Raw genomic sequence first — 13,064 nt, forward strand, 5'->3', positions numbered from 1 at the left:
AGCAAATTTCAGACCTCAGGTTATCTTATCCAACAATGTTTTGGTAAGTGTCTCTAAAGATTAGGATTCTATTTTAAATGCAACCAAAACACCATTCTCATACCTAAACGGTAATGCCAATTCCTTAATATTCTCAAGATACCCAGCAGTGTTCAGAGCTCCCCGTGTATTGCACAATTTGTTTGGGTGTGTTCCAGTCAGGAACCAAACCAGATCCGTAATTGCATTTGGCCACTATGCCTTTCAAGTCACTCTCCGGTTTTTCTTTTTTGTCAAATCTTTTTTAATCCATGGGTTTCTCCTCCCTCTTATTTCTTCGTTGCACTTTCTTTGTTGAGGAAACCAGATCTGTCTTGAAGAGTTTCCTGCATTCTGGACTTCTCTGACATGCCCTGTGCTATCCCTCAGTGTATCCCTCCTGTATATTGGTTGTTGTAGAGCTAGAGACTTCCAGTGGTAATTTGGCCCCTAGATCCTGAGCCCCCTGCTGTAAGGACTTTCCTGGCAAGGGCACACCATCGGAGGTCTGCCCGCTTTCCTCTGGAAGCCCGTGATATCTTCGGGCTTTTGTTTGTGATGTTAGAGCTCATCGCCTAGATCCGGTCATTTCATTCAGGGTGACGAAATGGAAGTATTGTAATGCTACCATTCCTTCTGCATTTATCTGCTGGACTTGTTCCATAAAGTAAAACTTCCTTCATCAGCTATTTGGTGACCACCGTATTTGGGGAAAGGCAGGATCCATGCTTGAGTCTGGCCTTTTATTTACCAGTTTATTTCAGGACCACGAATCAGTTCCCTGGCATCCTTCAAAGGTGACCAGTGAAATTTGCATTTGCTTTTTCCTTGTAATGACTTGTTATAATAAATCCTTCGGCGTTATTTAAGGCAAGTAGGGACTTTGAATAGATGGAATTGTGATTTTCAACTCTTCTAATTTTCTACCAAGGGACCCTTGGATAATTCATTCAATCGTTCATTATATAGTACTTATTTAAGCACAGGCAGGCCCTGGGAATAGAGCAGTGGAAAAGACAGATGTGAGCCTAATCCACGGAGCTGACAGCTGAGCAGGGAATTTGGACAAATAAGAAAGTTATCACAGTCCTCTGCGGTGGGGGTCGTGCATCAAGGTGAACCAGCCCAGAAGCCCCATGCCATACTCAGAGTGTGGCCATGCGGTGGAGGGGGTGGTAGGAGAGTTCTCTTGCCACCTCTAACACCCCAGAATTTGGAGATGAGGGAAAATACGCCTGTAGTGTGTGTGAGCATGAAAAGGTCTGCTCAGCTCCCACCACTGAACTCTCCCCCCCGAGGATCCGTGGTGGTGGTGGGGTGCTGCCAGGGGTCTCACGGCAGGGAGCCATGTGCCGTGCTCCTGGGCTTGAGACCGCATAGTTCTCCCTTTCCTGCAGGAGGACTACCACAAGCTCCTCACCAAGTACGCCGAGGCTGAGAACACCATCGACCAGCTGCGTCTTGGCGCCAAGGTACTAAGACTGGGGGGTGGGCAGAGGTGTGGGCCCAGACCCCCAGGAGATGATGCTTTTCCATAGACTTAGAGGGGGGCCACTGCCTCCTGCAGCCTCTGAGACTCTGGGGATAGTTGAAACCCTGTCCATGTTCTACTTCACTGTCTCTCCATGACTTTTGGCAGTGACCTTGCCCTCTTTGGACTCAGTCTCTTTCTGTTGATGAACTTTGCCACCCTTGAATCCTAGAGTCCAGGGAGCCCCAGAGTTTCACCAGAAGCTCTCACCTTCTAGAATGGCTCTGGATTGAAACCATCTGGCTCAGATCCAGCTCCATTCCTGACTAGCTGTGTGACCTTAAGAAAGTTACTTAGGCTCTCTGAGCTTCAAAGTCGTAGCACAGAATTTCTGCTCATTGCCTGGTACTTGTTTCCTGGGCCTGATCCTTGATGGATTACACATTGGCCTTTCTCTTTCCCTGCCGTCTCACCTACCCTAGCCGTGTGGCAGGGTGGGGGTGGAGGGGGAAAGCCATCCTCCCCACATAGAGCTGGCTACCATCCTGCCCGGCCCCCACCCCATCTTAGGAGGACGCTGCGAATTCTACACTGGGACCTTCCTCTTTTCTGAGCTGAGGCAGGAAGTGGGCCCTTTTGCAGCCTCTCATGGTTTCCGGCCTGCCCCATGTATGTCTCTCTCTTGCCCCATGAGCAGCAGAGGGGGAGGAGGTGGGGCAGAGATGCAGACCTCCAGCCCTCTGCCACCCGGGCCTGCATCCCAGGACCATCTATGCCCAGTGATGCCCCCCACTCCTTCTGCCACGGTGCGGTGCTCACCCACCTGGAGGTGCTTCCCACGACTCAAGGGTGGAGGCAGCCAAGATGAGGAAGCAGAAGGGGCCCTCTTCCAGGAGTAGGAGTTCTCACGTCTCCACCTGCTGTGTGACACAGGCAGGCCCCTTCCATTCTGCCTCACTGGGGACACCTGTAAAGGGGCCTCCTGGAAGCCAGCAGGCCCAGCCAGGTGTCCCAGGGCTCCTTCTAGTTCTCTGAACTGCTGGAAGATCCAGGGGTGGAGGAGCCTGTGAGAGTTGGGGAGGGCGCACTGAGGAGGTGTCCTCTCCAGGGAGACCACATTCTCATGGCTGCAGACTCCTGGGAGGTCCAAGGAGAAAGAACTGGTCATCTGGTCTCACCCTTAGGTTTCCCCAGTTTACAGATGGGAAATCAGGGACCCCTGAAGGGTGGAGTCTGCCAAAAGTCACAGGGAGGACAGGGCCGAGGGTTGGAGCCCTGTTCCCTCACTCCTTCCCTTCCTCCCTTTTTTCCTTCCTTCCTCCCTCGCTCCCTCTTCCTTAAATGAGTTAGCCAATGGAGAGTACTTAACCTGCCGGAAACGTTTTACTCTTCTCCCCACTCTAACCTCACGTGCCTGGCCGCAGCCCTGGGGTGCAGCATGGGGCAGGCCTCAGGTCCCTGTCCCCATGCTGAGGAGAACAGGGAGCCCCGGAATGGGGAAGGGGCTTGCCCCAGGCCCTGGGGGGGGGGGCTGAGATTTGAGCCGGGCTTCCTCCCTGGTCCAGGGCTCTGTGCGCCCTCTCCCAGAGGCTGGGTAACCAGGGAGCCGAGTTCACGGGGGTTCCTGCTGCCCCACACGGAGCTGGTGGCAGAGGCTCCCCAGGACCTGCTGAGCCCCTTCCGTCTGCTCAGAGCCCACGGGGTGAGGGGTAGACCAGGCTGAGCGGGAACCTCGGGAGGCGGGGCGGTGCTGTGGGGCCACCTAGGCCGGGCCCAGTGTGGAGAGGAGGCCCAACTGGTGGGGACCCACGGGAGGGAGCCCAATAGCCGCTAAGCTAAAGGTGCCAGGCCCCAGGCGAAGTGCCCTGTGAGGGTCCTCACATCTGATCTCCACGTGAGAGAGCAGGCTTGGCGCCATGGAGTGGTTTGCTCAGCATCCCAAGGCTAGTAAGCGGCAAAACTGGGAATTAAACCTCAGTCTGTCTGATTGCAGGGTGAGTGCTCTTCTTGCCGTGCCTGGGGAAGCGGGGGCTCAGGCCCTGGGACTGGGGTATGTGCCGAGGCTTGGGGACCAGGCAGAATAATGACGGTTAGAGGAACAATATTATTATAATAATAATAAATGCTGTTTGTTGACCACTGTCATAAGTAATTTACAGTTGGGGAGACTGAGGCACAGAGAGGTCACTCAATAAGTAGATGCTAGAACTGGACTTGAACCCAGCATTATGGTGCCAGAACCCACTGTTAACCCCCTAGATCATTGAGAATCCGTAACTAGGAGACCCTCCCTGCTGGGCTCCATCATTCCCAGCCAGGCCTGAGAACACCCTTGGACTCTGCGCCTGGGGGATGGGGGCAGGACCAGGGAGCCCAGGGGTGGGCCAGGAAGGCTGTGGGCCAGGGAGGCCGAGGGGCAGGGTGGCAGAGGGGTAGGGAGGCCGAGGAGTAGAGAGGCAGAGAGGCAGGGAGACGGTGGGGCAGGGAGGCGGGACTGGTCAGGAGTCCCTGGTGAGCCTTCTTCTCCACGGGGGCATCTGTCCAGGGTTCATGGCGAACTCACGGCCTTCGCTGCCTGGCTGCCACTTCCCCCATCCCCTGCTCCCCACCTCACTGTAGAGGGATCTGGGTGACCAGAAGTTACCCGAGGAAAAATTGGGGGATGACAGAAAGCCAGCTTTCCCAAAGTGTGTTCTGTGTGTGCAGTGTGTACTGAAGCCCCTGGTGGGGGCGGGGAGAGGGGGGTGGACCAGGGCTTCTACTCTCTCCTCCCTCTCCCCATTCATAAAGCAATTAGCATTTTAAAGGCTGTGAGTAATGTTTCTATGAAGAGACTATTCATTTGTTTAACCCCGCATTTTCCAAACTCACAGGCCCACCCTTTGGTATCCTGATTAGCATTCTCAGCGCACCCTCGGGACACCCGGCCAGGCAGAATGCACTGGCCCCGGGTGCCCTGGGCTGTGGCCGGGAAAACAGGACCTGGGAGGTACACGCATGAACAGCTCAGCAGCCCCCCCCCCACCAATCCCCTGCCCCCAACACTCCCCCTCTTCAGACTTCAGCACAGGCTTTGGGTTCCAAGCTCCTCCTTGGTCCCTAAGACAAAGAGGGCTTCCCCAGCCCAGGAGCTGCGTGTTTGCAGCTCCCCTCCCTAGGTTGGGCCTTGGGGGACCCAGGGGGCCCTGGGGGTGAGGTGGGGGGGTGGGGGGGTGTAAGCACAGCAGAGGGCTCCCCTGGGATTTGGGTCACCTCAGCAGGAGAGGGGTGCTGGTGGGCAAGCCCCTACAGGCGGGTCTGAGCAGACGGCCAAGGGGATTATTCAAATCCAGCTTTGTTCTCCAGCCCCACAGCCCTAGAAGTGGCGCAGCCCCAGGTGCAAGCCATGCTGGGGGACTGTCCCTCACTGTGGAGTAGCTTTTTCTACCTCAGCGTGGACGTGAGGAGCAGCTTAAGCAGGGAGAGGCCGCCTGCCTGGGCTCCTGGGCCCCCCTGAGCTCCTGCCCATCTCCTGAAACTTGGGGCAGCTCAATTAGGATAACCTGCCAGACTGCATGACCAGCTGGCACCAGCGGGTGCCACTCACGCAGCTCAGGAGAGGAGCTTTTCTGAGGAACTGCCTCCATTGCGGCTGTAGAAATTGAATGATGGTGACGGTGGTGATGGCAACGGCTGCCATTTATTGAGCACATACTTTGTGCCCAGAGAGGTTAAGTCAGCTGCTCTGGGATGCCGCCGTGGGCAGCAGTGAGCCTGGATGTGAACCCCAGCCTCTGACTGCTGGGCCCATGCTCTAAACCAGGCCTTTCCTGTAGAGGACCGGAGAGTGAATATTTTCAGCTCTATGGGCTTACGGCCTCTGTCAGAGCTACTCAACCCACCGTTGCGAGAGAGCAGCCATTGAGGACATATGATTGAGCGCAGTTGTGTTCAACAAAGCTCTACGACCTCTGCTCTAAGCCGTTGTACCGTATGCAGTTCCCTTTAAATTTTGAGCTTCGAATGGTCTTCCTTGGTTATCTGCCTGACTCCAGACTTGTCTTTCACGAACCAGGCTGTTTACCATATCCAATCCGTCCTCAAATGATGGAGCTTTGCTACCACTGCGGTTAGTTCGTTCACTCCATTCTCTCATTCACTCAGGCAGCCACTAGTTGCTATTATTGTCAATACAGAAATGAAATTATTTTTGTTGTTGTTGTTAGTCTAGTGGAAAACCACAAAGGCTTTGTTGTCAGAGCAGAGTTGTAATCCACTTCAAGTACTTATTAGTTGGAGATTTTGAGTAATAAACTTCCCCCCTCCAGGTCTCTGTTTTCTCTTCTGTAAAATGGGGTGATGGTTTCCACTCTTCCTCCCTCCTGGGACTGCCATAAAGAGAGAATTAAAGAGCCCGTAAGCCCTTCCCCTGGTGTGTGGCCCCCACCCAAGGGCCATTTGACAGTAGTATTCATTATTACAAGGTGTGTTTGTTGAGAGCCCAGATGGAGGTGTGAATGATGAGGAAGCCTTTTAGGGGAGAGGGGTTCACCCCATCCCTGATCTGGCCTTACCCAGGCATCCCTCCCTCACAGGTGAACCTGTACTCGGACCCGCCCCGGCCCAGCCACAGCCTCCACATGGGGACGGTGCCCCAGGGGACCAAGGTCTTGTCCTTCACCATCCCACAGGCCCGCACAGCAGAGTGGCAGCCAGGTCCCACCGGGGCCCCGCAGGCCTCTGAGGCTGCAGGTGAGTGTGGGAGAGGAGCCGAGCCTGCAGGGCTCCTTCTGGCTGTGATTCTGCTCTCCGGGGAACTTGTTCTCCCTGGGGATGGTCAGGGAGGGTGAGGCTGGGCTCTTGGACTTGAGGAGGTAAAATGGACGTGTGGCAAGAGTTCCGCATTGAGCCAGCACGGCCCTGGTGTCCTGGTGCTGCCACTTAGCAGCTGGGGGTCCTTGGGCAAGTTGCACAACAAAGAGCAGTGTCATTGGGGAAGCCCATGTCAGGTACCAGACCCTGCCCTCAGCCCTGGACGAGCACGACCTCAGTTAAATCCAAATCAACCTAGTGAGGCACGTACTGATGTTACCCCATTGATGGTTAGCACCAAAGCTCAGACAAGTGAGGAGACCTGCAGAAGGTCATGTAGCTACTAAGTGGGAGAGACAGGAGAAGAACCTGCATCTTTCTGGGTTCAAGCCCACACTGTTGATCAGGACCTTGGGGCAGCTTGGTTTGGTGGGAAAGATGTAAGGACCAGGACCCCAGAGGCCTGATGTTGACGCCACCCTCCCAGCTGTGTGACCCAGGACAGAGCTGGACCTTGTTCTCAGCTGTAAATGGGGGACGCTCTGCCCTGCCCATGGATGTGAGATTACGGAGCTCTAACTTAATGATGGAGGTCATGGTTTCAAGCTTTGGCGTTAGTCTTTCAACAGGAGGGACTGAGTGTGGCTCCAGCATTCAGTGGTTGTGTATTCCAGGGTGGCAGCTGGCTCGAGGAGACCTGAGCCCCTCCTCGCCCACTGACACCTCCACCCCAGCCCGGCTTCCGAAAGAGCAGGGTATCACCGAAGACCAGCCCTCAGTGGAGCAGACCCAGGCCCTGGCTTCTCAGGCCAGCCAGTTCCTGACCAAGGTGGGTGGCATCCTGGCTTTGCCTTTGGGACTCTCACATTGCCCAGGAAAAGCAGAGCCTCCGCCTGCTTGGGTGAATGGCTCTATGTGAGTCAACTTGTCCCTCCCCTGCCCCCGGGCCAGAGCTAACTAGGCCATCTCAGTAACACCAGCCTCTCCTCTGGTTTTAGAGACCACCTGGCTCTTGCTACCACCCCCACCCCCAGCCTTGTGGCCCAGGACGAGGTTTATTACTCCCCAACGCCCCTTTGCTTTTGACCTTGAGTCTCATCGAAATCCCTCCAGTTGTGCTTGGAAGTGTCTCCTGATTGGCTCTCAGGGGAGACATTCAGCTCTTTTTATTCTGGAAGGGTAATTGAACCTCTGCTGTATCTTTTCCTTGTCAGGATAAATTGCTGTACTTTCTTGGCTCATTTTATTACGGAAATCAATTCTCAGTTACCTCTCAAAGGGCTTTTATATTTTCATCAGTCAATTCAAGTAACTGAATTGTTTGTAGGTCTATTTATACATACACATTTGGCCTTATTCCAAAGTGCTTTAAGGCGACTTACGAAAGTACATATATTATAACCGCATTCTGAAAACGGAAGTGAGGAAACTAGGGCAAAGGGGGGAGTAAGGGTGGAAAAAAATAAAATGAACTTTGGGTGATGAGAATAAACAAAATGTTCTGTCAGGCCCTGAAAACTTCACCAGAGTTACACGGTTGGCTTTGAGCTTCCTAGTTGTCAAAGCAAAAAGGGAAATGAAATATTTCCATACCTCACTGTGTCCATAAAACATACCAAGTCCTTCAGAGGAATACCACCATTCTTTTTCTTTCTGAAACAGCTTTATTGAGATACAATTTATATCCTATACAATTCAGCCATTTAAGGTGTATGATTCAGTGGTTTTTTAAGTATATTCACAGAGTTGTGCAACCATCACCACAACCAATTTTAGGACATTTTCACCACTCCAAAAAGAAAACCCATATTCATTAATAGTCACTCCCCATTCTCTCCTCCCTACAGCCCCTGGCAACCACTAACCTATTTTCTGTCTCTATGGATTTACCTATTCTGGCCATTTCATATAAATGGTATCATAAAATATGTGGGTCTTTCACTTGGCTCCATGTTTTCAAAGTTCATCCATGCTGTAGCATGTGTCAGCACTTCATTTTTATCACCATCTTTCTTGGTCCTGTAGCTGCAGAGCCATTTCTCCCTTAGTCATAGTGCTGACCATAAAGCAAAATCACATCATCCCATAGGGCAGCAGCTGGACCAGGCTCTGCTTAGCTCACTAGCTGACCCCTAATGATTTAGAGCTGCATCATCCCATATGGGAGCACTGGCCACTTGTGGCTATTGAGCCTTGAAATGTGGCTAAGCACAAAATATACACCAATTCCAAAGACAGTACAGAAGAAAAAGAATATAACATTATCTCACTAATAGTTTTTATATTGATTAATGTCAAAAAATTAGTTTAAGTTAAATAATATATATTATTAAAATTAATTTCATCTGTTTCTTTTTGTATCTTAATGTGGCTACTAGAAAATTTAATATTACTTATGTAGCTTGCACTGTATTTCTATTTTATATATTCAAATATTATATTGTATAATTATATGACAACATAATAAATTATCTAAATTTCTGTGTTATATTTCAGCACCTATCTAGAGCTTTTCTAGAAATGAGCTTCAAATCATCACTTGCCTTTTTTTCAGTTAAAAAAAAATTTTTGTAAACATAATACACACACATGGTAAAAAAAAACCCTCAGGTCCTACAAAAGGTATACTCAGTGAAAAGTGAGCCCACTCCTCTGTCCTTCTGTCCATCAGTCTCCCATCTAAGAAGCTCCCATTATTACCAGTTTTTTGGACATCCATACAAAAATGTCCAACGCACACACATACATATAGAAATGGTCACATACAGAGCTAGCTACACTGTGCCTTGACTTTTTTAATGTCCTAAATTTAAATATTACTTATTTGTAAGCAGGCAATGAATTCATTTGGTTCAAAGTTCAAAAGGCACAAGGAACATAGGATAGAGAATCTCCTTCCCATCCCTTTTCTCCAGCCACCCCGTGTTTCTCACCAGAAGCAACTGGTGTTCCCCAGTTTCCTGTGCATTCTTCCAGAGGTAGTTTGTCACATGCAAATGAATGTATTTATCTTTTTCTATAGACTTATATAAATGTTAGCCTACTGTACATATCGTCCTGTACCTGGATACAACACTGAGAAATAGACCTTGGGAACGCTTATACATCAGAGTAAACAGACATGCCCTCTTCTTGATGGCTGCATACTATGCCTCGGGCGGGCCTTTAGGCTGTTTCCTTTCCCCCTTCAGCTGGACTGCAGTAAATGTCATGGCTCATAGGTCTTGCTGCACACAAGCGAGTATGCTGTGCTGTCAGTAAATTCCTGGAGGTTCCACTTTGATTTTTCCCAAGGCTGTGGTGGAGTCATACTCTCTGTGTTTGGCAGACAACCTACCTCCCGAGGCCACCCAGCTCCTCGTTGCAAAGCATGAATGGGGCTGAGCGTGGGAGTCTGCAGGATCGTCTTCCAGGTCTGGATTAATGGAACATGTTTCCTTTCCCTCCCAATGTCCAGGTGAAGTGCTTTGAAGAGCTGGTGCAGGCGGGATGGCTCATACCCCAGGACCAGCTCAAGGTACTGCCCAATCCGGGATGTGCTCACGGCATTGCCAGACAACAGCTCCATTCCCCACAGCTCAGTCTCTGCAGCTTCGTTTGCTGCAAAACAGACCAGAGAATCCCAGATGCAGTGTCTCCTTTTAGAACAAATAGTTCCTGCCTAGCTTTCCATGATAATGATCATTATGGCACGATCGTTACCGCTTATTTAGCAATGGTGGTGGTTATGCCAGGCTCTGTGGTAAGTAAGCCCTTGATATGCATTATTTCATTTTATCATCATAAAACTCCAGGAAGCAGTTACAGCCATCACCCCTATTTAATCAAGATGGGACTGAAGCCCAGAGATGACACAAAGGCCACACAGCAAGAAGGCAGCCGAGCCCAGAGCCAGACATAGGCCTGACCCCCAAGGTCAGGGTGATAACTTCTGCCCTGCACAGTTTTCTACTGGTTCTCCTGCCTGTCAGCAACCAGAAAAAGGCCTTTTTCCTTTCCTGTCTTTCTTTTCTTCAATTATAAAGTCAGTTGCCCAGATTTTGAAAACTAGAGGAAAAAGGGACGAGACCCATAACCTAATCATTATTGGCTTATTTCCTTTGGACTTTGGTCTCTTTGTATTTTGAAATAACTGTAAATATCTCCAGTCAGGCACAGATGGAGCTGTGAAAGCAGGGAGTGGAGGGTAGAGGAAGGGACTGTGGGCTGTTTTAGGGGAGCTGACAAGAAATAGGGAAACCCCTGGCAGCAGCAACCTCCTCCCACCTGCTGATCTCCATGGGCATTCCCCACTGGACGGATCCAGCTAGAAGCCAGCAGGTAGGAAGCGAGCCCAGGAGATGCTGGAGGCACCAAGAAGGGAAGAGGGGGCTGCGGGAGAGGCAAATGGACCTTAACTAGCACACTTGCTTTTAAAGCAAATATTACAATGTAGGTATATTTCTATGTTGTTATATAGACATCACATACATTTTTGCATTTCCAAATATGTGGAAACATGGTTTTGCCACATTTTAAGTTGACAAAAGGATTTTGAAAAATCGGAACCATTCATTTTCTTCCTAATTTCTTCGTATCCAGGGAGCTTGAAAGACATCAGATCAAGCTTGAGTGGGGACTAGATTCTAGGTTGTCCTTGGCCTCCATCTATCCTCAGTGAATGGGATGAGGATGCTAATAAGCTGGGATAATGACCCTACCTCCCATAGTTTGAGCCATGTATTAGCTGCTGTCATGTTTACCATGGGGGGCCCAGCATAGTTGTTAGAACTGTGAACTCTGGAGCCAGAGGGCCAGGGTTCAAATCCTGGCTCTACAACTTGCCCACTCACTGTGTGGCCTTCACTAACTAAAGTAACCTCTCTATGCCTCAGTTTCCCACTCTTTAAATCAGGATGCTTAATTACCCTCTCATTTGTATTGCAAAGTGCAGTCAATGTTAGTTATCATTGGCAGTCCTGTGATGACAATGATGATATCCTCTGTCTTGATAGTCTTTAAGAATTTGAGAAAAGCAGGACTAATTTTCTGAAGCCCACAATTTTGCAAATCAAGAGTAAGGATCTAGGATCCTTTGGGGACATAATGATGGAGCATTTGGCCCTGGGACTGTCCTGGAACATCCTCGTAGGCCTGCCCACGAAGGCCTGGCATCCCCTGAAGCTGGCACCAGGGCTCTCAGCCATGCCCCTGCTGTGCCTGTCTGATGGCTGACAGTTCTGAGATAGGACCGCTGGGTCCTCTCTGTCTCCCAGGGATACAGGGCCCAGAGGCCTTTGCAGGCCCAGGGAGAGTCCCATGGCCCCGAGTCATCTCACCCACCAGGCCTGCAGGCATGGCACCCTAGAGGGCCGGGCACTCAGGTTTTCCTGCCCTTATCTGGTTTCAGGGCTTCCGGCAGCTGAAGGCGGCCCACACAGCGCTGGAGGAGCAGTACCTGGAGGCCTGCAGGAAGCAGCAGCACCTGGAGCAGCAGCTCGCTGGCTCCCAGGGGCCACCTGGGAGATTTGATCCTGACAGGTGCATGTTAGAGAGGGAAACCCAGGAGGACAGAAGGGGCAGGCCCCGGCTCCCCTCAGTCACCAGTAGGGAGGAGCTTTGTCCTCATAATTCATACACAGGGGGGCAGGGAGAAATCCTATCCCAATTAACAACATACCAAAATGGTGCAGCACTTGAAAGCTGAGATGTGTGTCCCTTTGGAGTCCCTGTGATGAGAGGGGGCCTTGGAGTTGAGTCGAAACCCTTTGTTGGCCAATCCAGGTCCCACAGCCTGCTGGTCACAGAGTGGGGACTTAAGCTGAGGCCTCCTGACTCCCGAGAGAGTCCTCTTTCATCTTGTTTGTTTTTGACTTCTCTGCATAACACAAATGAGAACATTAAATGGGCCCTAGATGTGCTTTCCTTGGGGCCTCCGTTCTGCATCACAGCCTCCTGGGGCTGCCCCATACAGCCACCATTCTGGGCTCCTAGTGCTGATGTTTCCCATTTCAGGGAGCTGGAGGCTGAGATATTCCAGCTGGGAATTCGCCTGGAAGAGCTGAAGGACCACATGGAACAGAGCCAGCTGGAGTCTGAGCGACCCGGGTCAGACTCAGCTCTGGACAGCCCCCCAGCCACACCCACCCCCTGCAAGCCAACCTGTCCGCCCTCCCCTTCCACACCAGCGATTCAGACGCCCTACCCCGAGGTAACTCTTTGCCCAGCCATACTGATCTGTTCCTCCAGTCATTCATTTCTTCATTCATGCATTCCTCCCCAAGATACTCATGAAGTGTGTGCCATGTACCAGGACCCCCAATTCAGGCTAGGGGTTCAGTGGGAAACAAACCAGAAATGGTCTCTCAACCTTCAAGGAGTTGTCTGTCTAGTGAAGACATAACTAGTTACACAGTTAGTTTAATTATAATTTGTGATCAGTGTGCTAAAGGAGAATTATGGGATTTTGCAAGCGTGGACAACAGGGTGACATGACTTGAGTTTGGAGGTCACAGAAGCTTTCCCTGAGGAGTGAAATTTGAAGGGTGGGGAGGAATTACTAGGTGCAGAAGGGGAAGAGCCAGGCAGTGGAAACAGCCTGTGCAAAGGCCCTGTGGCTGGAGAGTGAAGGTGAGAGGGCAGTTGTTTGAGATGTGGGTCCCATCAGGGGCTTGGTCTTAAGCTCTGCTACTTTTTTCCCGCTGGGGATGACATAGGAGGATTTGCAGGTAGACTAGTCAGGGAGGCTGTGGCTGTGGTTGAGGTGAGGTGTAGGGCAGCTGGAGAGACATGCGTGGACTTGAGA

The 13,064-nt window shown here is 51.1% G+C and overlaps 1 protein-coding gene across 9 annotated transcripts in view; it reads left to right on the plus strand.

Moving 5' to 3' along the window:
* Positions 1 to 13,064, plus strand: part of AKNA (AT-hook transcription factor) — a 52,961-nt gene that overhangs the window by 18,795 nt on the left and 21,102 nt on the right. For all 9 annotated transcript variants that reach the window (XR_005210820.1, XR_005210821.1, XM_037798642.1 and 6 more), the window contains 6 exons: positions 1,416 to 1,490; positions 6,064 to 6,220; positions 6,955 to 7,109; positions 9,738 to 9,797; positions 11,670 to 11,800; positions 12,275 to 12,470. Coding sequence is in view for 7 of the 9 variants with exons in the window: in XM_037798642.1 (XP_037654570.1) it covers positions 1,416 to 1,490; positions 6,064 to 6,220; positions 6,955 to 7,109; positions 9,738 to 9,797; positions 11,670 to 11,800; positions 12,275 to 12,470 (774 nt within the window). In the remaining 2 variants the exon portion in view is untranslated. The remainder of the gene's footprint in view (positions 1 to 1,415; positions 1,491 to 6,063; positions 6,221 to 6,954; positions 7,110 to 9,737; positions 9,798 to 11,669; positions 11,801 to 12,274; positions 12,471 to 13,064) is intronic.

The sequence above is a fragment of the Choloepus didactylus genome, chromosome 10 (genome assembly GCF_015220235.1).
Source record: "Choloepus didactylus isolate mChoDid1 chromosome 10, mChoDid1.pri, whole genome shotgun sequence".
NCBI lineage: Eukaryota > Metazoa > Chordata > Mammalia > Pilosa > Megalonychidae > Choloepus > Choloepus didactylus.